General features: G+C 64.2%; 4 protein-coding genes across 7 annotated transcripts; 1 reads left to right on the top strand and 3 right to left on the bottom strand.

Moving 5' to 3' along the window:
• Nucleotides 1-3,909: 3,909 nt before the first annotated feature.
• Nucleotides 3,910-5,551, bottom strand: MTFP1 (mitochondrial fission process 1). 2 transcript variants are annotated; one of them, XM_074921263.1, is made up of 4 exons: nucleotides 5,421-5,551; nucleotides 4,819-4,976; nucleotides 4,543-4,763; nucleotides 3,910-4,117 (listed from the first exon to the last, which is right to left on the bottom strand). In XM_074921263.1, exons 1-4 carry the CDS (start codon nucleotides 5,470-5,472, stop codon nucleotides 4,042-4,044), a joined length of 507 nt encoding a protein of 168 aa, XP_074777364.1. In that variant the 5' UTR covers nucleotides 5,473-5,551; the 3' UTR covers nucleotides 3,910-4,041. The 2 variants fall into 2 exon arrangements, with proteins under 2 accessions (XP_074777364.1, XP_074777363.1); XM_074921262.1 differs by having other exon boundaries at nucleotides 4,543-4,775; nucleotides 4,849-4,976.
• Nucleotides 5,552-6,099: 548 nt separating this feature from the next.
• SEC14L2 (SEC14 like lipid binding 2) lies at nucleotides 6,100-10,728 on the bottom strand. 3 transcript variants are annotated; one of them, XM_074921025.1, is made up of 12 exons: nucleotides 10,615-10,728; nucleotides 9,117-9,192; nucleotides 8,955-8,998; nucleotides 8,686-8,745; nucleotides 8,396-8,584; nucleotides 7,874-7,969; nucleotides 7,548-7,608; nucleotides 7,385-7,468; nucleotides 7,080-7,186; nucleotides 6,859-6,998; nucleotides 6,592-6,761; nucleotides 6,100-6,497 (listed from the first exon to the last, which is right to left on the bottom strand). In XM_074921025.1, exons 1-12 carry the CDS (start codon nucleotides 10,666-10,668, stop codon nucleotides 6,346-6,348), a joined length of 1,233 nt encoding a protein of 410 aa, XP_074777126.1. In that variant the 5' UTR covers nucleotides 10,669-10,728; the 3' UTR covers nucleotides 6,100-6,345. The 3 variants fall into 3 exon arrangements, with proteins under 3 accessions (XP_074777126.1, XP_074777127.1, XP_074777128.1); XM_074921026.1 differs by lacking the exon at nucleotides 8,686-8,745; XM_074921027.1 differs by lacking the exons at nucleotides 8,396-8,584; nucleotides 8,686-8,745.
• A 3,659-nt stretch (nucleotides 10,729-14,387) lies between these two features.
• On the top strand, nucleotides 14,388-18,506 carry RNF215 (ring finger protein 215). The gene is made up of 10 exons (XM_074921483.1): nucleotides 14,388-14,668; nucleotides 15,157-15,285; nucleotides 15,526-15,597; nucleotides 15,675-15,760; nucleotides 16,408-16,462; nucleotides 16,783-16,887; nucleotides 17,032-17,148; nucleotides 17,224-17,361; nucleotides 17,557-17,659; nucleotides 17,797-18,506. Exons 1-10 carry the CDS (start codon nucleotides 14,393-14,395, stop codon nucleotides 17,817-17,819), a joined length of 1,104 nt encoding a protein of 367 aa, XP_074777584.1. The 5' UTR covers nucleotides 14,388-14,392; the 3' UTR covers nucleotides 17,820-18,506.
• Nucleotides 18,507-19,557: 1,051 nt separating this feature from the next.
• On the bottom strand, nucleotides 19,558-26,906 carry CCDC157 (coiled-coil domain containing 157). Its single transcript, XM_074921482.1, has 9 exons — nucleotides 26,457-26,906; nucleotides 25,467-25,638; nucleotides 23,402-24,098; nucleotides 22,998-23,075; nucleotides 22,462-22,652; nucleotides 22,044-22,211; nucleotides 21,092-21,260; nucleotides 20,488-20,627; nucleotides 19,558-19,685 (listed from the first exon to the last, which is right to left on the bottom strand). Exons 1-9 carry the CDS (start codon nucleotides 26,702-26,704, stop codon nucleotides 19,608-19,610), a joined length of 1,941 nt encoding a protein of 646 aa, XP_074777583.1. The 5' UTR covers nucleotides 26,705-26,906; the 3' UTR covers nucleotides 19,558-19,607.
• Between the last annotated feature and the right edge of the window lie 39 nt (nucleotides 26,907-26,945).

Below are 26,945 nucleotides of genomic sequence, written 5' to 3'. Positions count from 1 at the left end.
CAGCTGGTGGATATGGGACCATGCAGTGGGACCCCGACTTTGCTCAGGACCAGGACCACACACAGGACCAGACTGAATAGAGGGACTGCAACTGTCTGATGGAATGGGGACCGAGCGATGGGTGCAGATCCTTGTGATGGAACTGGGATGGTGTTTAGGACCAGTCCCCCACCTGGAACTGCTGATTGACTGCAGAGAAAATCAAGCAAATCCCCAAAACCCAGCAGCACCAGCTGGGGCCCGTTGGCACCCAACCCTGGTTTTTAAAAGCCCCCAGGTGCTGGAGTTGGGATTGCTGCTCCCCGAGGATGGGGCTGTGCTGGTGGGTGCTGATGTGTGAGGCTGTGCTGGGGATGGCAGGTGAGCAGGGCTGCTCCCCTCAGTCCCCCCACTGGTTGTACCGGGGGAGGTGGGTGGTCCTGTCTGGGTGCTGGTCCCCTCCTAGATCTGCTGGTACAAGTCTCCTTAATGGAGAGGCTTCCTAAAATGGCTCTGCACTCTGGGGATGCATGGTGGGACCAAGGGGGCTGGCCAGGAGCTCCTTGTGCCCCCTGGTCCCGGCAGGTCTGTATGGACCAGGTTTGGGTAGGGGGACTAGAGCCATGAGGGGCTTCATGGCTGCTGGTGATGGTCTCCCATCCCATGAGCAGCTCCCAGGTGTGCCTGGAGCTGGGGGCACTTAACCTTGCCTTTTGGGGGGGGTTGTGGTGACCCTTGTGGAGCACCCCCTCCTCCAGCACCCACCACCACAGTGACTACAATGGTCACACCCCAAGACCAGGGGGGTTAGGGCCAGGGGAGCTGGGGATGGAGGAGCATCCCAATGTGCCCGAACCCAGCTGAGCTCCTGGGCACTCTCCCCTGCTTTGTGCTGCTGCCACCTGCCCTTCATGAATCCCAGGGCCATCTGAGGACCTGGATGTCCCCACTGTGCCTGGGACATGCTGCTCTTAGCCCTGCTGGCTAAACCCTCCCCTTGCTGCAGGGACCACCAGGGCTCCAGCTGCTTCAGAGTCGTCAGGTCACACAGTGGTGGCTCCAGTGGTGTCCTCAGGCATGGGGACAAGGGCTGTGGCCCCTCTGTTTGCTGCTGCCACCATGCCTGGTGGGGCTCATGCTCACCCCGGCTCAGAGGAGCCCATCATGAATTTCACCTTGAGGCTCCTGGATGGTGAGTGCTCTGTGTTCTGTGTTGGGTACCACTCTGGGGAACGAGACCACAAGATGGGTCCAGCCAAGACCCCTGGGCTTGACCAGCAGCACCCGGTGCTTTCTGTTGGCTGGCCTCAGCCCTAGGGCCCACCAGGAGAAGGTGGCCACCTCTACAGGACCTCCCCTCCTAGCCTTGCAGAGGATGTAGGGCTTAGAATGGTGATGTTTGAGATGTTCCCAATTCCGTACTTGATGCTGTGATTGGATTTTGGGGGTCAGCTGTCCATTCTGATGGGTTACATGGTTCTTCTTGGCTCTGTGGGGGGGACCAGGAAGGTGCTGTAGTTCTGGAGAGCAGGCAGGGAAGCCAGGATGAGGTGACAGAGCCAGCGCAGCTCTTGGCTTCCAGGGACAGGGGGTGGGCTCTGGAATTAGGGAGCTATGGGCAGGCACCTGCCTTGCAGGGGTGGAGGCAAAGAGTGGTGGGACTGGCTTGGGATGTCGCACTGAACCCACCCTCCCACCTTCTTCAGGGGACCCCAGGGCCATGAAGCCGCTGGTGCTCAGCCCCGGCTCTGCCATCCACCTGGAGGCCAGGGTCAACTTCAGTCCTGGTATCTCCCTGAAGATCTACGTGGACCAGTGCTATGGGACCAGCTCGGAGCAGCTGGGACACTCCAGGAGGGTCGTCATGGTGGTGAACAACCACGGGTCAGTGTGTGTGGGGTGAGAGGTGGGGAATGCTGCTCCAGGCACCCAGAGGTCCTTCAAGACCTCCTGATGGGGAGGGATGTCCAGGGCCTGGAGACAGCCCGGGAATGTCCCTGTATTGCTCTCCTGCCTCAGGTGCCTGCATGGGCAGAAGCTGTGGAGTGTGTCTGTCCAGCATCAGAGAGGGGTGTCTGTCCTCCAGCTCACCATCCTGGCCCCCACGCTGGAGGATGAGCCCGAGGAGGCAGAGGTGAGCTTGGGGTGATGTCCTTAGTGGTGGGACAGAGGTCCCATGGAAGATGACCTGCAGCTCCCAAAGCACCATCCTTCCCAGGGCATCCTGCTCCCTGCTGGGGTGGTCTCAACCCAATGGGGTTGGGTGGGAGGAGAGCAGGGTCCCTGAGGAAGGACGTGGTGGTGGCGGCATGTCCTGCCCAGGGCTGGTGTCTCGGCAGGTCTATGTGCGCTGCCTGTTGACGGCGTGGGGTCACGGTGCCAGGTCCTGCTTCTACAGCCAAGTCACAGCCAGGTAAGCTCAGCCCCAGCACAGGCTCCCTGCCAGCGAGTGCCCCAGGACATGAGCACCCATGGGTGCTTTGGGAGCAGAAGCCACTTATCGACAGGACCCATCTAGGGGACCAAGCCATCCCCCTGTGATCTGGATGCCACACTTCTGCTGTGGTAGCCAGGTGGCACCACCACAGGTCCTGGCTCCCTCCTGGTGCGGGTGAATTGTGCCCCAGGTGACACCATGCACCTCCCTGTTTCCTTTGGGGTGGCCAAGGTCTAGGCCATGACCTGAAGGGACCTGCTGATATGGCACTATGTGGGCCTTGTGGTGGTGCCTGGGGACCCCTTGAGCCCCCCCCAGCTCTGTCCTTTTCCCCCAGCTGGCAGAACGCAGAGGACCCTTCCCGGAGCGCCCTGTGCCGCTGCTGTGACACTGGCTGTTTGTCTGGTGACATCCTCCCAGGAGAGCTGTCAGGTACCAGGCCTGGGCTGTGGTGGCCCCATGTGGTTTTTGGGGTCTCAGGGGCAGTCCCAGGGTGAGGCAGACTGTATTTATTGGCCATGGCCTCCTGCAGGGCTCCCAGAAGGGACGTTCCACTGGGAGACAGTTGGACCGTTGCTAGTGCAGGAGAAGGCACCATGGTATGAAGGTGAGCGCAGCCCCCCAACCATCTCCCCACGACCCCAAACACACCAGCCCAGGTGCAGAAGCAACCTCCGAACCCCCTATTTTGTTGGATTTTTTTTCTTGTTGGTTCCAGCACCGTGCCGCACAGTGAAGAGGTTCCTGCTAGCCGTGCTGGCCCTGGTGGGCAGTGCCCTGGTGGCAGCTGCACTGGTGGGGACTCTGCTGGGGCTGGCCTTGGCCACCTGCCACCTGGGCAAACGCCGTCAGGGGCGGCGGCGGCGGCAGCTGAGGCAGCACTGCCCCTTCCACGCTGAGCTGCAGAGCGTGGTGGGGGCCCTGGTCCCCAGGGAGACAGAGAAAGGGGGTGATGTGGGCCCAGACTACCGCAGCCTGGCACAGGGCTTGGTGTGAGCTGGTGACCCCCGCACCCTCCTCACCAATAAATGGTGGATTTTTTTTTCCTCTAAAGCTTCTCCTGGTGGTACTATGTGGATGCCACCAAGGGGTGGGACCATGTCCCCACAGGTTGGGACCATAGCACCATGCCTGGAAGCCACATCTCCTGGTACCAGCCCATGGTGCTGGAGCTGGTGGCTCCTGGCTGGGGGGATTTGGGTCCCTGGAGGCACCACTGAAGATCTTGGACATGGTGGCGGCTCCTTGGGGACAGTCCCCAGGACGTCCCTGAGGCTGGTAGTGGCTGTGGAGGGAGGGAAGGTTTCCAATTAGGACCTGGGGGTGCTGGGGGGTGATCAGGGCTCTTCTGGACATGCAGGGAGATCCTCCAGGGCTTGGGACACAGCCGGGCCCATGTGTCCCCCCCTCCCCAGGAGGGTGCAGGGCTGTGGGTCCTCGCCGGCTCTGACACAGCCACGGTGCCCAAGCATCACCCAGTGCAGGGTCAGGCTTGAAATGGTTTATTAGGACCAGCCGAAGGGCAGGGTGGCCACTCCAGGGCCATCACCAGAGTGAGGGTTCACAGTAGATGGGTCACAGCACCCCAAAATCAGCATTGCCTCAGCATCCCCAGACCGGGGGGCTCAGTGTGGGGCCGGGGGCTCTCCTGGTGACCCGTAGAGCTTGCGGAGGCTGGAGTCCATCAGGAAATCCACAGACCTGTGGCAAGAGAGGGTGTCAGTGGGGTCTTGGGGGGTGCCCCTGGGGTACAATTAATTGGCCACGATGGGGGGGGTGAGGGCTGGAACTGTTCCTCCTCCCCCTGGGACCCCGTCCCTAATGTCACCGAGGCCTCAGCCCTACCACAGCCAGGCGTAGCGCAGCCTCCGCTCACTAATCCCTGGCTCGGTGCCCAGCTCCCGTTAATCTCCATCCCCACAGGGCTGTGTCCTGGCCAGACCCTGGAAAAACCCTTTGGAATGGGGACACTCCCCACCCCCCCAAATGTCCCATGTCACCACACACTGCCCCTGGCCCCTCCTGGGAGGAGAAGTGCTCCAGCCCGGGATGCCGGGATGGGGTGGTGGTACCTGTTTGTCCCCGAGGGGGTGTCCCCGTGGTCATGTCCCCCCTCCCCGCCTTACCTGTCGATGGGGGTGATGATGAGGGGGATGGCGGCCAGCCCCAGGGCGGTGGTGGCCCACCGGCGGAGGGGCAGGGGCCAGCGGGTGAGGGCACCCAGCAGGGCCAGCGAGGCGGCGCAGAGGCGGTTGATGGTGATGCCGGGGATGGCCACCGAGGCCAGGCTCTGCCAGACGAAGGTGTCCACCACGGCCACCCCCACCCGCGTGGCCTGGGCAGGGTCCTGCGCGTGGGCCTGGGGGGGACAGGGGGGGTCAGCGTGTGTGCGGGGAAGCTGCCGGGGAGGGGCGCGGGGGGGTGACACTCACGGTGGCAGCTCTGCGGCCCTTGTCGAAGGCATCGGCGGTCACGTAGGCGGTGGCCACGCCGTAGCTGGCCCACACCACCGGCACCGGCACCAGCGGGCGGAAGGACTCGCCCACCTCGTTGGCGTAACCTGGGGGGCGGGGGGGTCAGCGGGGCTGGGGACCGGCCGTGTCACCCCTGGGGTGTCCCCGCGTCACTGGGAGCAAGGACCGATCCTGCGCGGGGGGGGGGCTGGAGCAGCCGGGTCACCTTGGACCCCAGTGTTGCCGGTGTCTGTGACCGGTACCCACTGCCGGGACCACGGACCGCTCCCGGGACCGGTGACGGTGACTGGTGCCGGTACCCGCCGGCAGTGCGCGCGGCCAGGGCCGGGTACCGGCGCCGGTTCCCAGTGTCGGTGCTCAGTGTGTGGTGCTGGCACCCGGTACCGGTGTCAGTGCGCGGTACCGGCGCCCGGCGTGCAGTACCGGTAGCCCGCTCCAGCGCCCAGCGTTGCTACCCGGCACCCGGTGTCGGTGCTGTGTGCCGGTGCCCGGTCCCCAGCGCGGTGCCCGGTGCCGGTGCCGGTGCTCACCCAGGTAGCGGACCCACGTGTCCCGGTAGAGGTCGGGCTCCGCCGCCCCCATTGCGCGCGCGCTCCCGCCGCCGCCGCCGCACGAGCCGGCCCCGCCCCCGAAGCCTCGTCACCCGGCCCCGCCCCACGGAGCGCGCGAAATGGCGGCGGGAGGGCGGGGCCTGTCTGCGCACGCGAGCGTCTGCGGTCACGTGGTGAGCGCGGAGCGGTGGAGGGGCCCTGCGTGGCGGCGGGGACACACGGACACACGGACACACACAGACACACTGACACACTGACACACACAGACACACTGACACACACAGACACACTGACACAGACACACTGACACAGACACACTGACACAGACACACACACACACAGACACACACACACACAGACTGACACAGACACACACACAGACACACTGACACACACAGACACACACACACAGCCAGACACACACACACACTGACACACACACACTGACACAGACACACTGACACACACACACTGACACACACACACTGACACACACACACTGACACACACACTGACACAGACACACACACACACACACACACACTGACACACACACACTGACACACACACTGACACACACACTGACACACACACACACAGACACACACACACAGACACCCCTCACAAAAAGACCAGCGGAGACCCGGCTCAGGCCATCCCTTTACTCCCCCCACCCCGCGCAGCAGCGGGTGGGCGCGGGGCCCCCGTAAGGCACAGAGAAGGGGGGGCCCCGGGCTCAGCCCCCCCGCCGCCTCGGCCCCTCAAGCTCTGGGACTCATTCTCCATCCTCCAGTCGCCGCGCTGCCGGGGGAGGGGGGCACCCGGCCATCCTGGGGGTCACAGAGCATGCCCCGCCCTGGGGCCTCGGGGTCCCCTGTGGTGTGGGGGGGCCCCGGGGCCGTGGCTAGGGGCTGTGGCTGAGGGCCACCTCGCTCAGCCTGTCCCCCAGCTTCTGGATCTGCTGGGCGGAGGCGGTGTCGGGCAGCAGCACCTCCACGCTGTAGCTCACCTTCTTGGCGTGGAGGTAGCTGTAGGTGTTGTCGAAGCGCAGGACGTCTGTGGGAAGGAAGTGTGTGTGGGGGGGTGTCAGGGCCACGGGGAGCACTCAGGGGGTCCCCCCCAGCACCCCGGGGAAGGGGGACGTGCTCACAGATGCCGGGTGTGGAGCAGGTGAGGGAGCCGTCCTCAGGCACCATGTGGGAGTTGTAGCGTTGGTTGGGGTAGACCTCGGTCATCTCACCCGCCCGCTGCCGCTCCCCGATCTTGGTCTTCAGGTACACCCCGAAACCCACGTCGGCTCCCTCTGACCTGAACTGCCACCTGTGCCAGAGGAGCCATCAGGGTCTCGCGGCCGGGCTGGGGACACCCACCGTTGTGTAGTCCCCCCCCTTCCCGTGGCACGGAGCCCCCTCCTCACCTGAGGACGCAGCCGGGGAAGAGGATCTCGTACTCGACCTGGTGGGACGACCCGCGGTTGACCACCACCGTGTGCTCATACTGCTGCGCCAGCTGGTCCCGCACGTAGTAGTGCTGGGGCACATCCCCCCCGTAGTTGATCTGCAAGGGGATGGAGATGGAGGCAGGTATGGGGGGGACCGCCTGTGCACCCCTAAGGGACCTAGTGAGGGCTTCTCCTACCTTGCTCGAGCATTTGGGGTCCCCGTCGGGGTCTGTCAGGGTGCCCCCGTACTCCACCGGGATCTGCGCAGGGTCAATGTACCTCTGCAGGACCTCCTTCCAGTTGGCTGGGGGGGGGATGAGGACCACAGAGTTTGAGCGGGGGGGGGGCGTTGTGACCCTTGTGGGGAGCCCCAGCACAGCTGGGGACCCCCCCCAAAGGTCGCGGTTTCACCCCAAGTGGAGGGGGACACAGCACCCCCTTTTTGGCTTCCACTGCCGCCCCCCCATCTGTGGACACCCCGGGGAGGGGGGTCAGGACTCACATCCCAAGACCACGACCTTCTTGCGGGTGTCCTCACTTAGGAAATGCTTGACGAGGTTGTAGGCCACTGGGAAGATCTTGGGGGCTGGGGGGTGGACAGGGGGGATGTTAGGGTGGGGGTCAGCACCCAGCTGGGGGGAGTGGGACCCCAGAGCTGAACTCACCCTTCACAATAAACAGGCGCTTGAGAGACTCGGGGTAATTCTCCTCGAACATGGACAGGAGCTGCAACATAGGGAGAGCTTCGGGTCATCCTCCTGTCCCACATCCCCACCTGGGCACAGGGGGAGCACGGTGGGGCACGGGCTGGGACCCCCACCCCAAAACGCCAGGGGGGGTGCAGGGCCCCAGCAGGGAACTGCTCTTGCATCATCCCTCAGGGCCATGAGTCAGCCCGGATCCCTGTGTCACCCGCCTCACCGCCGCAGCCCGGGAAGGCTGCAGTCCCCGGCTGGGGAAGCAGGGGGGGGGCGGGCAGGGAGCCCCTCACCTCCCCGTATGTCTCCACAGCTGGCTTCCAGAGGTGCTTCAAGCCCAGGCCCTCGCAGTCGTAGACCATCAGCACCATCTCGATCTTCTTGCCGAGCTGGGACAGGAGGACGGGACAAGAGGGTTGGGGCTCAGGCAGCGCCCGGCCGCTGTGGGGACCCACGGGAGGGGGGGGGCTCACAGAGGTCTGGGTGATCCCTGACGGGCTGGTCCCCCCTGGCCAGAGCCTCCTCCCAAGTGTTGGGGTGGGGAGGAGCATCACGGGCTGGTGTGAGTCCTGGGACAAGGGGACAGCGGGGACGGACAGGACATGGACTTGTGGGGCTGGCAGGGACACGGGCTGGCAGGGATGGACCAAGTGTGGATCTAGAGGGTTGGGGAGGCCACTGGGTTGTGGAGATGGACCAGACATGGACTTACGGGTCTCACTGGTGGGGACATGGATTGGTGGGGACAGTGAAGAGCTGGGCTGGTGGGGCTGGCAGGGATGGGCAGGCAGGGTGCTGGCAAGGCACGCACCCACCTTCTGGCTCTGCTGCTCACACTGGTGCCGCAGCACCTCGCAGTCGCGGAACTTGTTCTTGAGCAGGTCCTGCTTGGAGGCGGAGAAGAGCAGCCCCTTGGCGTCCAGCGGCCCGATGATCTCGTACCAGATGGGGCTGCCCTCCCGGTCATAGCCACACATCCCCCCTGACATGTACTTCTTGATCACCTGCGGGAGCACAGGGGTTCAGGGGGAACCACACACACCCCCTCTGGGGAGGGGGGACAGTCACCTCCAGGAACACGCACCCCGGGGCTGGGGACACCCACCTCAGGGGCCTCCCAGGCGATGATGTTGTCGGCATCCATGTGCTTGCGGACCTCAACATGCTGTGAGGGAGGTCAGAGCAAGCCAGGGTGAGGGGATTTGGGGACCCTCCCCATCCCATGGGATGGAGTGCACTCCATGGGCAGGTCACCCTTGTTGGGAGAGAGGGGCTGGGCTGGTGGCCCATGGCACACTGTCCCACACCAGGTGACAACTGGGAGCTTGACGGCAGTGTGGTAGGGTCCCCCCAAAAAGCGGGGTGCCCGCTCACCTTGCGGAGCATCGCCTCTGACTTGGGCAGGTCGAAGGAGCGCGCTGCAAGAGAGCAGAGAGCTCAGCCCTGCCACCAGCATCCCCACCCCCCAGTTCCACAGCCTCCCCTGGGCTCTTCTAGTTCCCCCCCCCCGATATGTGTCCCCCACCCGGGGCTTACCTCGGAGCCATTTCAGGAGGAAATAGTCATCCTGCGAGGGCAGGGAGGGCAGCACGTCTTGTAGATTCTCCCGAAACTGGAGAGAAGAGGAACTGTTGGCAGAGGGATCCCCGCTCCCACCCCAAAAGCCCTAAGGCTGGAGGTTTGTGCCCTCCTTCCCCCTCCCCCACCCCCCCAAAAAAAAAAAAGTCCCAGCCAGGACTGAGACTGTCCCAGGACAGAAGGGACACCCCATGCCCTGTCCCTACCACCACGTCCAACCAAGCAGCTGGTCTCTGCTTTCCTCCCCGGCAGGGGACTGTCACCAGGCCGGCCACCAAGCACTGGGTGTCCCCAGGCTGGTCCCCTTGCATGAGGGTGTGAGTGGGGGCTGCCACCCACCCGGCACCCCCCAGGCAGGGTCCTGCTGGCCACCCTTGACCCGTGGGGACCAGAGAGACCAGTCTCCTCCTCTGCCACCACAGTGTCATCTTTTGGGATGGAGACGGTCACCAGTCACTGTGTGTCCCCCTGCTCTGGTGACATTCCAGCAGGTCACAGCCCCCCCGGGCAGCCCGGGGCGAGCAGCAGGGTGGCAGGGTGCAGAACTGGGGGGGCTGGGGGGTGCCAGGGCACCCTCGGCACACGGCCCCGCTCACCCCAGCCAGGCTACGGCCCAAATCTCTGTACCAGTCGGGGACCTCCCCTTAATGAGGCTGATTAGATTATCTCCCGCTGAATTTAAGTGTAATTAAACTCGGGATTAGCTTCTTCACCCTGAGAAAAACAAGGTGCCGGCGGACGGGTTTTGCAGCTCGCTTTTCTTGCCCCCCTGTCGCTGCCTTGGCACCGGGAGGGTTTCGGCTCTGTGCCCGCTCCCACCCCCCGGCCTCTGGAGCCCGCTGGGGTCATCGCCCGCGGCTGGAGTTTGGTTGGGTCGGAAAGGCAGCGATAAGATAAAGTCCCCGGCGTTGCCCTCTCGGTGAGGTGGAATAAACCCGGATAAAGCCCGGCGCCGCGGGCAGGTGCCGGGGAAGGCGCCGGGGGTGGCCCTGGGTGGCCCAGCCACCGCGGTGGGTGACGGCCACTGGTTCGGCCGAGCATCCCTGGGCACCCCCCGAGCCCCGCGGCGCCGGGGGGGGGCGCGGCAGCCGTCGGTGGGACCACCGGGAGGGATGGGAGCGGGATGGGGGGTTCGCCGGTGCCCAGGACCCCGGTGGGCCGCTGGCGGGGTGGTTCAGCCGGCAAGAGCCCCCACCCCCACCCCGAACGGTCCTTCCTCGGTGGGCAGCGCCCCGGGGGGCTCAGCCCGTGGGTTTGGGCTCCGGGGAGAGGGGCGGGAGAGGGGCAGCGGGAGCACCCCAGGACTGGGGCCGGGAGCGGCTGGGGGTGATGCCGGTGGCCGCGGAGGGGGAGGGGATGATGCCGGTCGCCGCGGAGGGCAGCGGATGCAGGAGCGCACCGGGACCCCGGCCCCGCTCCCCCCCGCAGCATCCCCCGGCTGCCGGTACCGGCTCACCTGGGCCAGCGCCTCCGCCTGCCGCGGGCTGAGGTCCCCGACGCGGCCGCTCATGGTGCCCCGGCCCCGGCTGGGGGATGCGCCGCCTCTGACGGGCGGCCGGGGCGGCGGCAGGTTGCGGAGGCTCCGGAGCGCCTCCCCCGGCCCGCCCCGCCCGCCCGGCCCGCCCCGCCCGGCCTTGGACCCTGCCCGCCCCCCCTGCCCGCCCGGTCAGCGCCCGCCGCCGCCCCGAGCGCTGGGCGGGGTATGGGGCGGTGTGGGGGCATGGGGGGCTTGGGGGTAATGGGGGTAATGGGGGCACGGGGGGGCGGGGTAGGGGGCGGTGTGGGGGCTATGGGGTCATGTGAGGACTCGGGATGTATGGGGGGGTGTGGGGGATATATGGGGGATGGGGGCATGGGGGGTCTTGGGGGTACTGGGGGTGTAGGGGGTAACGGGGGCATTGGGGGGGTTGGGGTATGGGGTGGTATGGGGGCTACAGGGTCTCTGGGGGGCTTTGGCGATATGGGGGCTATAGGGTATGAGGGCATGGGGGGAAAGGGGGGCTCTGGGGGAGTAGAGGGGGGTATGAGGTGGGGGGGGGCTATAGAGGGTGTGAGGGCATGGGGGAGTATAGGGGACATGGAGGTATGGGGGTTGTGAGGGGCGGGGGGTGTGGGGGTATGGGGGGCACAGCAGGGTATGGGGCTATGGGGGGTATGGGAGGACAAGGGGGGACATGGGGCAGGGCTGATCATATGGTGGGAGGGAGAGGGGACAGCAATGGGGACAGCGCCAGAGGTGGGAGATGGGGACAGGGGGCAGCTGTGGGAACGGGGACGGAAAGTGGGGCAGGGGACAGGCGGGGACAGGGTCCCAGGGGTAAGGGGCTGGGGCTGGGGCAGGGGGACAGGGAGAGGGGACAGGGACAGGGCAGAGGCACCAGGGACACTTTGCTCACCCCCCCCACCGCCGGTTCATCTGTGGTGGCCCTCGCTCCCCAGGGAGAGGGGACATCCTGAGCAGGGGACCCCAGCCAGGGGGGGTCCTGACCAGGAGATGGGGTCCCTGCAGAGGTCCCACACCCCAGCCCTGGCACCCACAGACTGACTCCGAGCAGGGGAAGGTTCCCCCGTCCACTGTCCCCTCCCAGGAGTGCTGTGTGTGACCTGTGGGGCTGTGCATGTCCCTTGGAGCTGTGGCTGTCCCCTGGAGCTGTGGATGTCCCACGGACCCGTGGATGTCCTGTGAAGCCGTCCGTGTCCCGTGGAGCCATGGATGGAGAGACATGTCCCACTGAGGCACCTGTGTCCCATGGCCCTGTGGATGTCCCACAGAACCCTACGTGTCCCTTGGAGCTATGGGTGGCCATGGGTGTCCCACAGAGCCTTGTGTCCCCCATGGATCCACAGATGGCTCATGGAGCCATCTGTGTCCCGTGGACCTATGGGTGTCCCAAGGTATGTCCCATGGAGTCATACGTGTCCCTCGGAGCTGTGGCTATCCCATGGAGCTCTGCATGTCCCCTGGAGCCATGGATGTCCCCTGGAGCCATCCACGTCCCATGGAGCCATACGTGTGCCATGGAGCCACACGTGTCCCTTGCAGCTCTAGGTGTCTCATGAAGCCACCCACATCCCATGAACCTGTGGCTGTTCCACAGACCCTCCCTCAACGCAGGTCCCATGTTCATGTCCCCCCCGCAGGGCAGCGCTCGTGGTAGCAGGTCCCCAGGCTCCCACTTTGGGCTCCACCAAAGCCACACAGAAGCCCACATCAGTGACCACCAGCCCCGGAGCCAGACAGGCTTCCAGGCTGCTGTTTATGGCACAACCGAACCCACGGCAATAGGGATGCTTTGCTGTGCGGTTAAACCGGCTCTGGTTGCCCATCGTGGGCGGAGGGGCCCTGCCCACCCTGAGATTAAACCCCCGCGGTTGCAACATGGTTAGGGACACAGGGGACACTGGGGACACACCCAGACCCATCCCAGACCTGTCCCGCGGGCATCCAGCAGCCGTGGGAGCTGGGATGTCAAGACACCGAGTCCCCGTCCCTGGCGTGCCGCTGCCCGAAGCAGGTCAGCGCCGGGGCCTGTGGTAGCTGATCCCTCCCGGCAAATCCACCCGCTGGCACATGTGCCAGGCACACGTGGCACACGGCGGGTCTGCCTGGCACCTGCTGGAACGGGGACGGTTGAGGGGTGTCAGGTGGGGGGGGCAGTTGGATTTTGGGGTTCTTGGGTGTTGGCATGTGCCCACATTGCCCAGGCGTGTGCCACACATGGGGGGTGCCCATGTGTGCAGGGCTACACGTGTCCCCGTGCACCCTGGGCCGTGCCCCCGAGGGCACGTGTGTCCCTGCAGCCCCGTGGTACCCCCACGTGCCCCTGCACCCACGGGGAAGCAGGGCCATGTGGGGCATGTCCCCGTGCTGTCCCTGTCCCTCTCCTAGTGCCAGTCCCAGTCTCAGTGCCAGTGCCTGTCCCTGTCCCGCTGCCATTGCTAGTTCCAGTGCCTGTTCCTGTCCCTGTTCCCATCCCCATCCCTGTCCCTGTCCCTCTCCCTGTCCCTGTCCCACTGCCTGGTCCGATCCTGGCCCTTGTCCCTGTCTTGGCCCCTGTCCTCTCTCCCTGTCCCCTCTCCCTCTCCCTGTCCCCTCTCCCCATCCTCTCTCCCTGTCCCTGTCCTTCTCCCTGTCCCCTGTCCCTGTCCCCTCTCCCTCTCCCCGTCCTCTCTCCCTGTCCCTGTCCCTGTCCCCTCTCCCCGTCCTCTCTCCCTGTCCCCTCTCCCTCTCCTCTCTCTCTCTCCCTCCCCCTCTCCCCATCTCTCTCCCTGTCCCCGTCCCCTCTCCCCTGCCCCCCCTCCCTCTCCCCTCTCCCTGTCCCTCTCCCCATCCCCTGTCCCTCTCCCTCTCTCTCTCCTCTCCCCTGTCCCCGTCCCCGTCCCCTGTCCTCTCCCCCCTCCCTCTCCCTGTCCCCTGTCCCTGTTCTGTCTCCCTCTTCCCGTCCTCTCTCCCTGTCCCCTCTCCTTGTCCCCTCTCCCCGTCCTCTCTCCCTGTCCCTGTCCCTCTCCCTCTCCCTGTCCCCTGTCCCTGGCCTGTCTCCCTCTCCCCGTCCTCTCTCCCTGTCCCTGTCCCTCTCCCCTGTCCCCCCTCCCTCTCCCCTCTCCGTGTCCCTCTCCCCATCCCGTGTCCCTTCTCCCTGTCCCTCTCCCTCTCTCTCTCCTCTCCCTTGTCCCCGTCCCCATCCCCTGTCCTCTCCCCCCTCCCTCTCCCTGTCCCCTGTCCCTGTCCTGTCTCCCTCTTCCCGTCCCCTCTCCCTGTCCCCTGTCCCTCTCCCTGTCCCCTCTCCCTGTCCCCTGTCCCTGTCCCGTCTCCCTCTCCCCGTCCTCTCTCCCCTCTCCCTCTCCCCTGTCCCCCCTCCCTGTCCCCCCTCCCTGTCCCTCTCCCCATCCCCGGTCCCTCTCCCTCTCTCTCTCCTCTCCCCTGTCCCCGTCCCCATCCCCTGTCCTCTCCCCCCTCCCTCTCCCTGTCCCCTGTCCCTGTCCTGTCTCCCTCTTCCCGTCCTCTCTCCCTGTTCCCTCTCCCTGTCCCCTGTCCCTGTCCTCTGTCCCTCTCCCCGTCCTCTCTCCTGGTCCCTCTGCCTGTACCCTCTCCCCATCCTCTCTCCCTCTCCCCGTCCCCTCTCCCCGTACGGACTCTCCGGCGCCCCCTGGCAGCGGTGCGGGGCGCGGCGGGTCCTCCGCGGCGGCAGGGGGCGCTGCGGGCCGGGGCGGGCCGGGCCGGGCGGGGCGCGGCCATGGCGGCGGTGCGGGCCGCGCTGCTGGCGCCGCTGCTGGCGCTCTGCCGGGGCGGGCCCGGGCCGGGGCTGGCGCCCGCTGCCCGCGTCGAGGTGGCGGTGGCCGGGCCCGGGCCGGGGGATGGGGCCGGGAGCGGGGCCGGGGCGGCCGCGGGGCCCGGCGGCTCCTACACGCTGCGCGGGGCCGTGCTGGGCGCGGGGGGCGGCCGGGCCGGGCCGGGCCGAGGGGCGCCGCGGGAGGAAGAGGAGGAGGAGATCCGCGGCCGCCTGCTGCTGGTGAGCACCGGCACCGGGGCGGGCTGGCGGGGCTGTGGGCGCGGCGGGGGGAGCTGGGGGCACTGGGAGACGCGGGGGGCACTGGGCAGTGGAGCGGGGGGCACTGGGCAGTGGAGCGGGGGGCTGTGGGGACTGGGGAGCAGTGCGCACTGTCAGGGAACGGGGAGAGGGGAGCAGGGGGAACCGGGGGGCACTGGGGGTTGGTGGGGAGGCCAGGGACCCTGCGGGACGTGGGGCGTCAGTGGTCGCCAGGGAGGCAGCGGGCGCTGGGGGGCACAGGCCAGGGCAGGCAGCGAGGGGGTGCCGCTGGGTGCAGGTAGGGGTGGGGGGTAGCAGGGGCCAGGTCCTGTCCCCTGTGCCACCCCAGCTGCTGTCCCCGTCCCCACACAGTGCCTGGCTCCCCAGGCTGCCCAGGGACAATGGAGGTGCTTGGGGTTGCCAAAACCCATCCTGTGGCTCCCCCCGACTGACGCTGCCGTGTCCCCCAGGTGGGAGATGCGGAGCCCGAGCTGGACGCTGCCGACAGCTGGATCGGGGTGGTGCCTGTGGGCGAGGAGCCAGCCGAGGCCCCCCGGGGCCCCAGGGAGGAATCCTTCACCGCCGCCGTCGTCAGCAAGGTGACTCTCTGCTTGGCCCATGGCGTTCACTGGCCACAAGCCCACAGGGCACCTCCTGGGGTGTCTCCTTGCCGGATGTGGGGGGTCCTGGCCTGTGGTTGGTGGTAGGGGGATCCCTGACAGCTCCTCTTGGGTGCTGCCTGCTCCATGCAATGGGACAGGAGCTGAAGGAGGGCACGGCCCAGCTGCCCGCCCTCCTGCCTGTCCTGCCCTCTGAGCCTGTGCCCTCTGCCTCTGCAGATGAAGCGAGCCCTGGTGCTGGGGGCGTCAGCCCTGCTCATCCTGGCGCTGAACCAGAACGCCATCCGGGAGGTAGGAGAGTCCCGGCAGCGGGTCCCTGAGCCTGTCTTGTGCCCTGCTGACAGCTGTTGCTTTTCTCTCTGGTGCAGCTGGATGTTTCCCAGCTTCTTGCCAAGCCTGTGATTGTGATCCAGTCCTCGGACAATGTCACCAAGCTGCTGGGAGCGCTGCTGCGGTACGGGCTGGGGCAGTGGGAGAGGCTGGGCGAGAGCCGTAGCTCTGGGCCAGGTCCTGTGACAGCCAGGAGCTGCCCGGGGCAGGTCTGTCCCACAGCACATCGCATTTGCGGGGCTGGCATCAAGGTTGTGCTATGCGGGACTGAGACATATGTTTCCAGGGAAAGTTTGAGTCACATTCAGCCCTTCCTCAGGGCCTGAGCCCTTCCGTGGGTCCCCACGCAGCAGTAGGGGCTGACAGTGATCTTTAGGACAGATCACTGATTAGGGCTGACAGATCTTTAGGACTCAGTACAAATTAGCCAGACAGGTTGAGCATCAGCACGACACCGGCATCCCCACGCCTGCAGTGTGAGGACCCCCTTGGTCCTTACACGTGGTAAATCAGTGTCACTGCTGCGGTGCCACAGGTGGGGAAATTTGAGGATGACTCAGGGGTCGCTCAGAGGGCTGGGCACAGCTGGGAAGGGGAGGTCTTGCTGTCACCCCCCTGTGTGTTCCGCTGTCCTCAGCGGCCACCCTTGCCCATGGCTCAGTGGGGCTGTCTGTCCCTACAGGGAAGGGGGTGCCCCTTGGAACTGGGGTGCTGCTGGCTGGATCTTTCTGCTCCCACGGGATCAACACTTTTCTCATCTTTTGCTCACAGGGGGCTCCGGGCTACAGCAAAGATCACGTACCAGGCAGTGCTGCTGGAAAACCTGGTAAGTAGGTCCGCCACCACCACCTCCTCCTCCTCCTTTCTCATGGTGAGAGGGCAGGGGCATGGCTGTGCCTGACCAGTGGGGAAGCTGACCTGCAAGGAGCAGGAGCCAGATCCACGAAGGCTGCTGAAGCTGCTGAAGCTGTTGCTGCCTCAGTTTCCCCAGAGACTCGCTCTGTGGGAGCGGGGCAGCCGGCAGCCGCCAGCAGTTCCTCCTCCCCTCGGGCACATGTGATCCACCCAGCGTGCCGGGTCCCCCCCGGCCTCAGGCAGCGCCGTGAGCCATCGCGGCCACCAGCAATGCCGTTTCCTGCCTTGCAGGGAGTGACCCTCACCCTGTGGTCAACCTGCGGCCTCTCCCGAGGGGGCCTCTACGGGGAGTGGCAGGGGGTCATCTGCACAGGGGAGAACAGCTCGCAGGTCCAGGTACGTGCACCAGCACCAGCTCCTCACGTAGCCGCAGTTGCTGGCGTGGGGGCAGGGGTGATGGTGGGGCCGGGAGCAGAGCGGGGGTCTCTGGTTGGCCCCCCTGCCGCGGTTCCTGGCTGCCCACCAGCGCTGTTCCTGCAGAAGTACCTCCAGCAGCTGTGGAACACCATCCTGCTGATTGCCCTGCTTCTCTGCACCGGGGTGATCGTGCAGGCCCAGCGGCAGTCGTGGCAAGACCTGTCGGAGCAGGATGCTGAGGTGGGAATGTCTCCGCTCTGCTTCTTGCTGGGGAGGCCAGCAGCCGGGCTCTGACCCTCTGCTCTGCTTTCACAGCTGGACCTGAAGCAGCACATTCGGCGGCGGCTGTCAGCGTTGAAAACCCGGCGGTACCATCCTGGCAAACCGCTCCGGAGCCGGGCCTGCGAGATCGATAGCTGCGCTGTCTGCTTGGACCAGTTCCACAAGAGCCAGGTAGGGACTGGGGGGAACTGGTGCTGCGCTGGGAGGCCTGGAGCCTGTCCTCCAACTGGGCCCCCTGTGCTCTTGCCATCCCTTTTGCTGCCCGGGGTGAGCCTCCCCGTGCTTGCCAGGGCCGGGGTGTTCCTGCACCACGGTCAAGTCCTCGCCCGGTTCTGCTTCCATCTGCCCCTGCTTCTCTCCGTGCAGTGGCTGCGGGTGCTGCCCTGTTCCCACGAGTTCCACCGGGACTGTGTGGACCCCTGGCTCCTCCTGCAGCAGACCTGCCCTCTCTGCAAGCGCAACATCCTGGGTGAGAGCCGCACCGGCGCCTGACCGCGTCCTCCCACCGCCACAGGGAGCGTGTTTGTGCCGGGGAGAAGGGCTGGGGAGGAACCGGAGCCCCGCGTGCTCCCCTGTGCGATGGCCCTCCATCCTTCTCCCTTCCAGGGAACTGCCTCACTGAGAGTTAGCCGGCCCGACGGACGCGCTCCAGGGACAGACCCACCGCTGCTCCGGGGAGAGGGAGGGGGGCAGGGGGTGCTTGGCAAGCAGTGCTCGCTGCCGGAGTGGGTTTGGCACGGCTGTGCCCGTCGCAGTGCTCAGCCCTGCAGAGAGCGAAGGACCTCGGGGCTCTCCCTGCTGGGTGTGAGTAGAGGGGTGGGGGGGTCCAGACGGCCAGTGCTGGGGGGCTGCGGGAGCGGGTGCCAGTGAAGGAAGCTACCGGGGCACCCATGGGTGTAATGGGGTGGGGGCGTGGAGGCTGGGAGAGCCCTGGCCCGGCTGCACTCTCCCCACTCACAGTAGTTTTTCTAAGTCTCTTCCTTTTTGTTGCTGTTTGCTGGTGGCCGTGGCAGGGTGGGCAGAGCTCGGCTTGGGGCTGCGGCTTGAGCCCCTCTGCGCCACGAGGGGACAGGGGTGTCAGATCTGGGTGGGGGGCTGCTGGGCGACCCGCCACCTCGCTGTGGGAGGGCAGGGGGGTTGAACACTTTATTTATACTAACTTATTAGAAAGGACGACACGAGTCAGCTGCAGAGACCAGACACGGGGCTTGTTGGAGCAGATACTGGTGTGCCCTCACCGGCTCCTGCTCCACGTGGCAGCTGGAGGCTGCGGGGCTGCAGCATCGCACGCGTCCGTTTATTAAATACAGAGCAAGGACGAGTTGCCGTGTCTCATGTTGGGGCTGTTCCCCGAGGCTTGGGGGTTCGGGGCCGGCCTGCGCGGGCGGCTTGGTGCTCCCCAGCCCCTCTGGGCGCTCGTGGCTGTCGGCAGCACGGGGAGAGCCGCTTTCCCAGGCTGTGGCTCTGGTGGTGAGCTAAGCGTGGCTCGTGCTCCTCATCTCCAGCTCTGCCTTCCTCTTCCAAGCAGCGTGGCCCCATCCCAGCTGCCTCCTGGGAATGCTTTTGGCGGGAGCTAACAGGCTGTGCCCAGGCCTTGTCTGGCTGATGGCACGGTCAGAGCTGGGCTGGGGACTCCAGCAGCAGCTTCGCACCAGGCGACCGAGCTCCAGCACCCAGGAACATCCCAGGCCGCGCTCAGCGGGCTCTGCGGGGCAGCTCTGCTCGCTCAGGGAGCGTTTCCCCCGGGTCAGCCAGCCCCAGCCTAGGCCCTGCAGTGGGGCTTCTCCCAGGGCTGCTCTGCAGAGGGAGAAGAGAACGGGCCACACCAGCCCAGCCCTTGGCGCTGTCACCCTGGGTTTTACCCCAAACCACAGCGTTGTCCAGCAGAGAGGGACAACAGGGGGAAACTGCACCGACCTGTTTGGTGCTGCAAGGAAACAAAGCGCAGCCACGGCGTGAGGGTGGCTGGTAGCTGAGCCCAGGTCTCCCTCAGAGAGTGGCTTTCCCAAGGGAAGGTGCCTCAGTGCTGCCCAAAGAACAGGTCCCGAGGTCCCACAGGGCAGGGCAGCTCACTGAACGCTTCACTTCCACCTTAGACTCAAGAACGTTTATTTGGGGTGGCCGCCGGTGCGGCGAAAGGAAGGGGGACGTGCTCTGCCTCTCCTCGGTGGCTCGCGGTGGTTGAGCCCCAGCCCCGCAGCCAGGAGCGGGAGGTGGGGTCCGGCCTCGCGCAGGGGCTCTGCCGAGAGCGGTTTTAAGCGCCGGTTGCTGGGAGGTCGCTGCCGGGCCTCGCCTGCCCAGCCCTGCGGCCCCGGGCTGTCCCCGCTGCTGCCTCGGCTGCTCGGCTGCCTGCGGGAGTGGGAGTGGTTAGAGGGGAGGAAGAAGAGGGAAGCTCCCCAGCTCCTTCCTCCGCGTTCCTACCCTGCGCTCTGCCGGCCGGCCTCCCTGCGGTGCTGGCTGCCGAGCTGAGCCCAGAGCTGGGTCTGTGGGACGAGCTGCAAAAGAGAAGAGGGGGTGAAACTTCCACCCTGTGTGTTCAGCTCCAGCCACACCCCTCGGCCTCTGCCCCCGGCAGCCCTCACCGCTGAGCTGGTGGCGGTGGCACGGTGGCACAACGGCCACCGTGGGAGCTGGGAACCAGCCCTGGGCACCTCAGCCAAGGCGCTTTCCCTGCCAACAACAGTTAAACCGGACTGATCTGGTGGCACAGGAGAGTCCCGGCACACCGCAAAACCACGGAGCTGGTCTAAACCTGGGGCTGAGCCAGTGGGGCTGGCGCAGGGGAAGGGCGTTGCAGCCCTGCCCGTGCCATTGGCTCCCGGCGTGCCAGTGACCCTCCTGAGCTGCCCCTGGCCCCAGCCTGGAGCGGGGCTGGGGCTGGCGGCTGCGAGCGCCGTGTGTGCTGCAGTGCCCCAGCATCGGCTTGGCCACTCTGGCTTGGGAAGTATCAGGTGGGAGCCTTGAGGTTGAGATGGGCTCCTGAAGGCAGGATCAGGCCCTGGGACAGAGGAGGATCACAGCCTTTGTGCCCTTCTGGGAGTGGTTTTATCCAGCTCAGCCCGGTGCAGGCTGGGGAAGCAGCTGCTGAGGAGCAGGGGACATTCTGTGAGGAGCCCCACGGCCTTTTGCTCCCAGGAGCCTTCCCTGCAAGGGTACCTAACCAGGGAACTGGTCCCCAGGGGATGTGGGACAGCACCAGGGGCCACTGGGTGGGCTCGGGGTATGCAGCACCCCACTGGCACGTGCCCTCCTCTCCCTGGTGGCACTCAGCTTGCCCAGGCTTGAGCGCAGCCTCACCTTCAGCACGCCCTGCTCAGAAGCTGCCTTCAGCTTGGCTAGAGCAGACCTGAGCCGCATGTTCTCCTGCTCCAGCATGCTGATCCGGAGGCTGTTGGCCTTTAGCTGCTTCTCCATGTCCTCGGTCAAGCTCCCGGTGCCTGCAAACAAAACACAGCATCCTTGCAGCAGGAGGCAGAGCTCTGCCCGCTGCTGCCTGCCAGCTTGGAGGTGTTGGCAGCCACTCTCCTGCCTCCCAAGCAGTGTGGCTGCCTGTTGGAAAGGAGCCTGCCCCAACCAGGCAGCACCACCACAGCCTGGGAGGTGGCAGCTGGGATGCAAAACAGTGCCAGCAGAAACTGTGAGGGCAAAAAAAACCTCTTCCCATGCCCTGGCCTCGATTTATTTCCTGGCCCAGAGTGGGGTAAACAGCACTCACGCAGGGAGGCATGTTAAGGTAGCAGCAGCTTAGCACAGCCCAGGGCCTGAGCCCTTCCTGGCTATCAGTGGGACAAAGTGTTGTGCTGGCATGTCTGGGGCTGGCACGATCCCCTGCGAGCTCTGGGATACCCCAAAGGCACAAGCCTGCTGCAGGAAAAGCAGGCACTGCTGCCCACTCCCTTACTCTCAAAGTGTGTCTCAGTGGGGATGTGGAGCTCAGGGAAGAACACCAGGAGCCTCTCCCTCTCCTTCAGCTCCTGCAGCTGCTCCTCCAGCTTGGAGACATTGGCCTGCAGCTCCGAGACAGACTGCTCCAGGCTCAGCTTCTCCTGCTGCAGCATGTCCAGCAGCTCCTGCATGACACAGCAGAGAGGGGGTGAGGTTTGCAGAGCGCAAATCTAGAGGCAGTACAGTCTGGGGGAGTCAGACTGTATATATAAACTTAGGACTTAGGAAGTATTTCTTTGCAGAAGGGGCTGTTGGGCGTTGGAATGGGCTGCCCAGGGCAGGGGGGGAGTCCCCATCCCTGGAGGGGTTGAAGAGTCGGGCTGACCCAGCGCTGAGGGATCTGGTGGAGTTGGGAACAGTCAGGGTGAGGTTCATGGTTGGACTGGAGGAGCTTCAAGGGTTTTTCCAACCTAAATGATTCTGTGAGTCCCATGGGAGTACTCGGTCCACCACCCCCTCTTCCCCACGGAAAGCTCCTCTCCCTTTCCTTGTGTGATAAGGATGTCCCATGGCAGTGGGAAGTGGGCAGTGACAACGTGCAGGGTCTCAGCCATAAGGTCCCTGTGTGTGGTGGGAGCAACAGCACTGACCACAGAGTGTGGTGTGTGTCCAGGAACAGGCATGCTGCAGGCACGGGAGCAGCCTGAGGAGTCGCTTCCTGCTGCTCCCCTCTGCCCTGGCTGTGGGGAAAACCAGCCGGGACTGGGGCGGAGGGAGAGGGACCTCCCCAGGGGGAGACGGCCACGAGGCAATGGCACACCAAGTCCCCCCCTCTGGCTACAGGTGGGGGACGGGGCAGCGGGTGGCTCCTGCCACCCCCACAGCCCAGCTGTGTCCCACCCCAGCTGCCCCCGGGGAGCCCCGCTCCTGGCAGCCCCCCCAGCTGCGTGCTGGCTGCCAGCGCTGACCTGCTGCGCCCGCAGCTGCTGCCCGCTCTGCTCCCGGCTCTCCTCCAGCTGCTCCGCCAGCCTGGCCCTGTCCTCCTCGGCCTCTCCCAGGCTGGCCTGCAGCTCCTCGCGCTCCTGGTCCAGGCTGTCGAGCTGCTGCAGCAGGACCTTCTGCTTGGCCTGCAGGGACTGTACAGGACAGCGAGCTTTACACCGGGCAGCGGCTGAGAGGGCAGAGAAGGGGCGTGGGGCAAGGAGGGCTCAGCCAAAGCCGTGCAGCCAGAGCGTGAGCTCCTCGGGGCTCAGCACCACGAGTGGGATCTCTGCACCGTCCCCTCCTGCGCCCTGGCTTAAGGCCAGGCTGCGAAGGAGCCAGCCTGAGCTCAGCCCCAGAATGCCGTGGGGCTGCAGAGCGGGGCAGCAGCAGGCCCGGCCATACCTCATGGTGCCTCAGCATGCTCTCCACTTTGGCCTTCTCCTTCTCCAGCTGGGTGGTGGTGTCACTCAGCTCCTGGCCCAGGCTCTCCAGCTGGTCGGTGAGCAGCTGCACCTTCTCCTCCAGCTCCAGCACCTGGTTCCTGGACACCATGGTGGTCCTCATCTCCTCCAGCAAGGTTGTTCTGGTGACCTCTGGGGAGAGACACAGCACCTTTGGCCCAGGTAGGGGGAGAAGCTCCCAGGTGAGATGTCTTCAGGGGGCCCTACGCCCCCCACAGGCCCCAACAAGGGGGTGGCAGGTCTGACAGGAGGGCTGCAGCCCTCTGAATGTCCACCAGTACCAGCACAAGCCCACTCTGGCGCTAGGTGATGTTGGGGCATTGCTATGGAGGAGGTTTGTCCTCTGCCTGTTCCCACCAGCGCTACACCTGACCGATTCTGGGGGAGCCGGGTGCTACGTGGGTATAGAACACTCGTGAGATCAGAGTGAGGCTGGGGGAGAGATGTCCCAGCTGGGTGAGCCCCAGGGGTCCTTACCCAGCTCCTGCACAGCAGCCTGCTTCCCAGCCAGCTCTTCCTTTAAGGCGGAGAATTGCTCTTCCAGCAGAGCAGCTCCTAAATCAGCACAAAAACCCTACTCATTAAACAGCTCCTCCAAAAAAACTAAAATAAGGAGGCAGCAAAGGGCCACACAAAAGCATTTTTCATCCAGTCACTGTATCATGCCATACTTCAGCAGAGAGGAGGCAGTGAAAGGACATGGACAACCAGCTCCTGCTGTCTGGGGTTAGTCTCACAGCAGGGAAAAACCCCCAGCACCTATAAAAACCAGTGGCAAAAGCCCTGCTCATGGTGGTGGGACCAAGATTTGACCACGGACTCTGTGCTTCTCCTCCAAATACCCACAGGCCCGGGAGGGGATGCTGGGAACAGGGTTTTACCTTTCCGTAGGTCATCCTTATCCCTCTCCAGCCTGGCTACAGCCTCTAAATACTCTCTGTTCTTTACTTCCAGGTTCTGCTCAGCCTCCCTCCTCTGTTGTGCTTGGGTCTCCTTCTCTGCCTGAAGCAACTGGGTAAAGTCCTCAACCTGTTTCTGCAGCTTGTCCTTCTGTTTCTCTGACTCTTCTAGCTCAGACTTCAGAGGTTTGACCTGCTGCAGTAGCATCTGGAGGTGTTTGCCGATCCGGGAGAGGTCCTTGCTCTGCTCAGAGGCCCAGCAGCTCATGTCCGTTGCAGAGAGGGTCCTTTTCTCTGTGGTTTCCTCCACCATCTCCTGGAACCTCCTGAGAGCCGAGGGGATGTTCTGGCTCTCGCAGATGCTGGTGATGGCTTTGCCGACCTCGCGGAGACTGGCCTGGGCACTGCCACAGGTGTCACAGGGCCCCTGAGGTGACCCCGTCGTCTGCGTGGGGGCACAGCGGCTGCTTTTGTCTCTGCTGGGCAGGGAGCTGCCCACCGCATCACCGTCTGGTGCATGGACACTCGATGACAGGCACAGAGAAGTGGACTGGGAAACTCTTGTGGAAGTTCTTAACTCCAAAACGTCAGGCAAGCAGTGTTCCAGGCAATCCTTCTCAGGTTTCCCAGCCTGGGGAGGGGATTGTGGTGTGGGGATCTCCTTCCTGCAAGCCTTCTTCTGGTGGAGAGAGCACAAAAACAGGGCCCAGGTCAACAGTCAGCTGCAAATCATAGGATCACAGGATGGTTTGAGTTGGGAGGGACCATACAGATCACCTAGTTCCAACCCCACATGGCAGGGACTCCTTCCACTAGCCCAGGTTGCCCAAAGCCCCGTCCAACCTGGCCTTGAACCCTTCCAGGGAGGGGGCAGCCACAGCTCCTCTGGGCAACCTGTGCCAGGGCCTCACCACCCTCACAGGGGAGAATTTCTTCCTCCTATCTAATCTAAATCTGCCCTCTGTCAGTTTAAAACTGTTATCCCTCATCCTATCCCTACAACCCTTGATCAAGAGTCCCTCCCCCCTTTCCTGTAGCCCCCTTTCAGTACTGGAAAGCTGCTCTAAGGTATCCCTGGAGCCTTCTCTTCTCCAGACTGAACAGGCCGAAGTCTCTCAGCCTGTCCTCACAGGGGAGGTGCTCCATAAGAGCCAGATACAGAGGTGTGAAGCATGGGGACAAGGCATCAGCGCAGGCAAGGTGCAATGAGGGCAGTGAACCCTCCTCTTGGGAGGACAGAAGTTCCCAGAGCTTGGAGGTGGACAAGCACTTGGGTTCCCTGTTTACTGTGCTCCATTACAACCGAAACACATGGCTAACAAGAAAAATGAATTTGCTTCCCACTTGCTGATGCGGGGTACAAGGGAATTGAATTTTTACAAGCTGCCAGGCAGCTGTCCAGTCACCACTGTTTTAGTGGAGCTGTGGTTTCACAACAGGAAGCCTCAGCAGTTAAACCTGCTCTATCCTTTCCTTCACACCTCCTGCACTATCTCCTGCTTGAGCTAGATGAATTATTGTGAGACTTTTCCATGAGAAGGATCATTCTGGGGAAAAAAAAAAAAGCAGGAGAGGGGCATAGTCTTTTTACCACAAATTATTTCACTTTTTATCACAAATTATTTACCGATTTGAGCCATCTCAGCCCCACAAACAGTGGGGTTGGCAGAGCTGCACAGGCAGCATGTTGGCAGGAGAATATATTCCAAGCAATAAAGGCAACCAGACTCACCCATCCCAAGATCATGGTGGAGGCCTGGGGGAGGATGGATCCAGTAGCACAGCTGGGAGCGGTGGTTAGAAGAGGGAAGGGACTCAGGCAGAGAGGGGACAGTGTGGGACAGATGTGGCCTGTCTGACACACGGGTGAGCACTCAGAGGGTCATGAACCAGGAACTCATCTGGCGTGGACACTGTGCATGTCACAGGGTGTCCCCAAGAAGGACCGTGACCTCAGCATGGTCCAAATGCCGGGGAGTGAAGCAAGGGCCATTTCCGTGACCCCTGCACTCAGCTCATGGGGTGTCAGAGCCCACAAATGTCCTACCTCAGCCAGGAGCTGCTGGTAGAAGGCCCCCAGTTTCAGCATGCTGAACCAGTACTTCCTCACTGTCAGCCCCATGGACATGCAGGGTCCCACTCTCTGTGCTGGAGGGATGGCTCGTGCACTGAGCAGGTTTTCTGTGTAGCCCGTGAAGCTCTGAAGCAGCAGGAGCAGCCTTTTTCAACAGAAATGAGCAACAGAGTATTTGTAATGGGGAATGGGCCCATGGTATTTAACAGTGCAGTGAGCCTTAAGGGCCAGTGCCAAGGCAAGGGAGGTTGTCCCCACTCCCCGCCCCCTGGACAAAGTGAGTTTGGCAAAGGAAGCTATCAGTGCCTCATGACACCCCCCCCACCAGGTCTGAATCATTCCATGGAGCAGTATTTGGTGGGATGAGAATCCTTCTGCAGCTGACGGGATGCAGGCTGTGCATGCTGCTGGCAGTCAACCTCTTCCGAAGGCTGCAGTTAAGCTCTCAAGAAAGATTTGGAGCACCCACACTGCCAATATCAAACTCTAATTGTTAGGGCCAACAGCTCTGTGGGAATGGCTCATCTTTTAAAACAGAGTCATATTTATTGCACTCAGATTGAAAAAGGTGCTTTTGCCTCCCAGGCTGGAGGTGCAGCTGTGTCTGAGTGTTTCCAAGGTTTCGGGGGGCAATTTAACCAGTGTGCCCACATCTGCCCATGTGCCCTCAACTCCCAGGTAGAGCAGAGCTTGCTCTGCTCCTTTTGCAGCCAGCATTTGTGCGGGTAGCTCTGAGCAAGGAAAGGAGCTGGGTTTTAAAACTCAGCGTAGAGCTGTAGAGCATGAGGATGAGGTGCCAGCACACTGTTCATCATGGAAACATGGGAAAAAAAGCATCCAAAACACTTGGCCGTGTTTGACAGGCTGGAAACACAACCACTCCCTTCCCTCTGGAGGAAGGCGCCACTCTACCGGCCAAGCTTCTTTTAAGAGGGATGGTTGGGGCTGGCTTTGCCTTCTCACCTGTCTATCACCAGCTCCAGCAGCACCACATGGGAGTGCTGGGTGAATTCGGGGTCGTTCTCGGTGTAGCAGTACCGCTCCAGCAGCGCCGCCAGGTCCAGGTCACAGGACACTTTATCGGGGAACTTCCAGGAGGGGAAACGCACGGCCCCGGCCCGGGAGAAGACGTCGGCGATGGCTGCCTGCAGGTCCCTCAGGTCGGCCCGCAGGCTGTCCATGCAGCCGGCGTGGCCCAGCAGGTGCGCCATGTTGCTGAGGCCTCTGGGCCACAGCGGCCTGCGGGCTGCGGCAGGCCCGGGACGGAGGGGACAGCCCTACGGGGGACACATCGCTGGGGGCGACCAGCACAGTGGCCTCCGGGGCTGGGGGACCCCGAGGGGGGTCCCGGGGCGAGGAGCCACCGGGCCGGGCCGGGATTTTGTCCAGAGATGCGGCAGCGGAGACGGACCCGCCCGCGCAGCCGCCTGCTGCTATGGCAACAGCGCAGGC

The sequence above is a fragment of the Athene noctua genome, chromosome 17 (assembly GCF_965140245.1).
Source record: "Athene noctua chromosome 17, bAthNoc1.hap1.1, whole genome shotgun sequence".
In the NCBI taxonomy this organism is placed as follows: domain Eukaryota; kingdom Metazoa; phylum Chordata; class Aves; order Strigiformes; family Strigidae; genus Athene; species Athene noctua.
The sequence above is the reverse complement of the archived record's forward strand: the minus strand, read 5'-3'. Positions and strand labels throughout refer to the sequence as shown.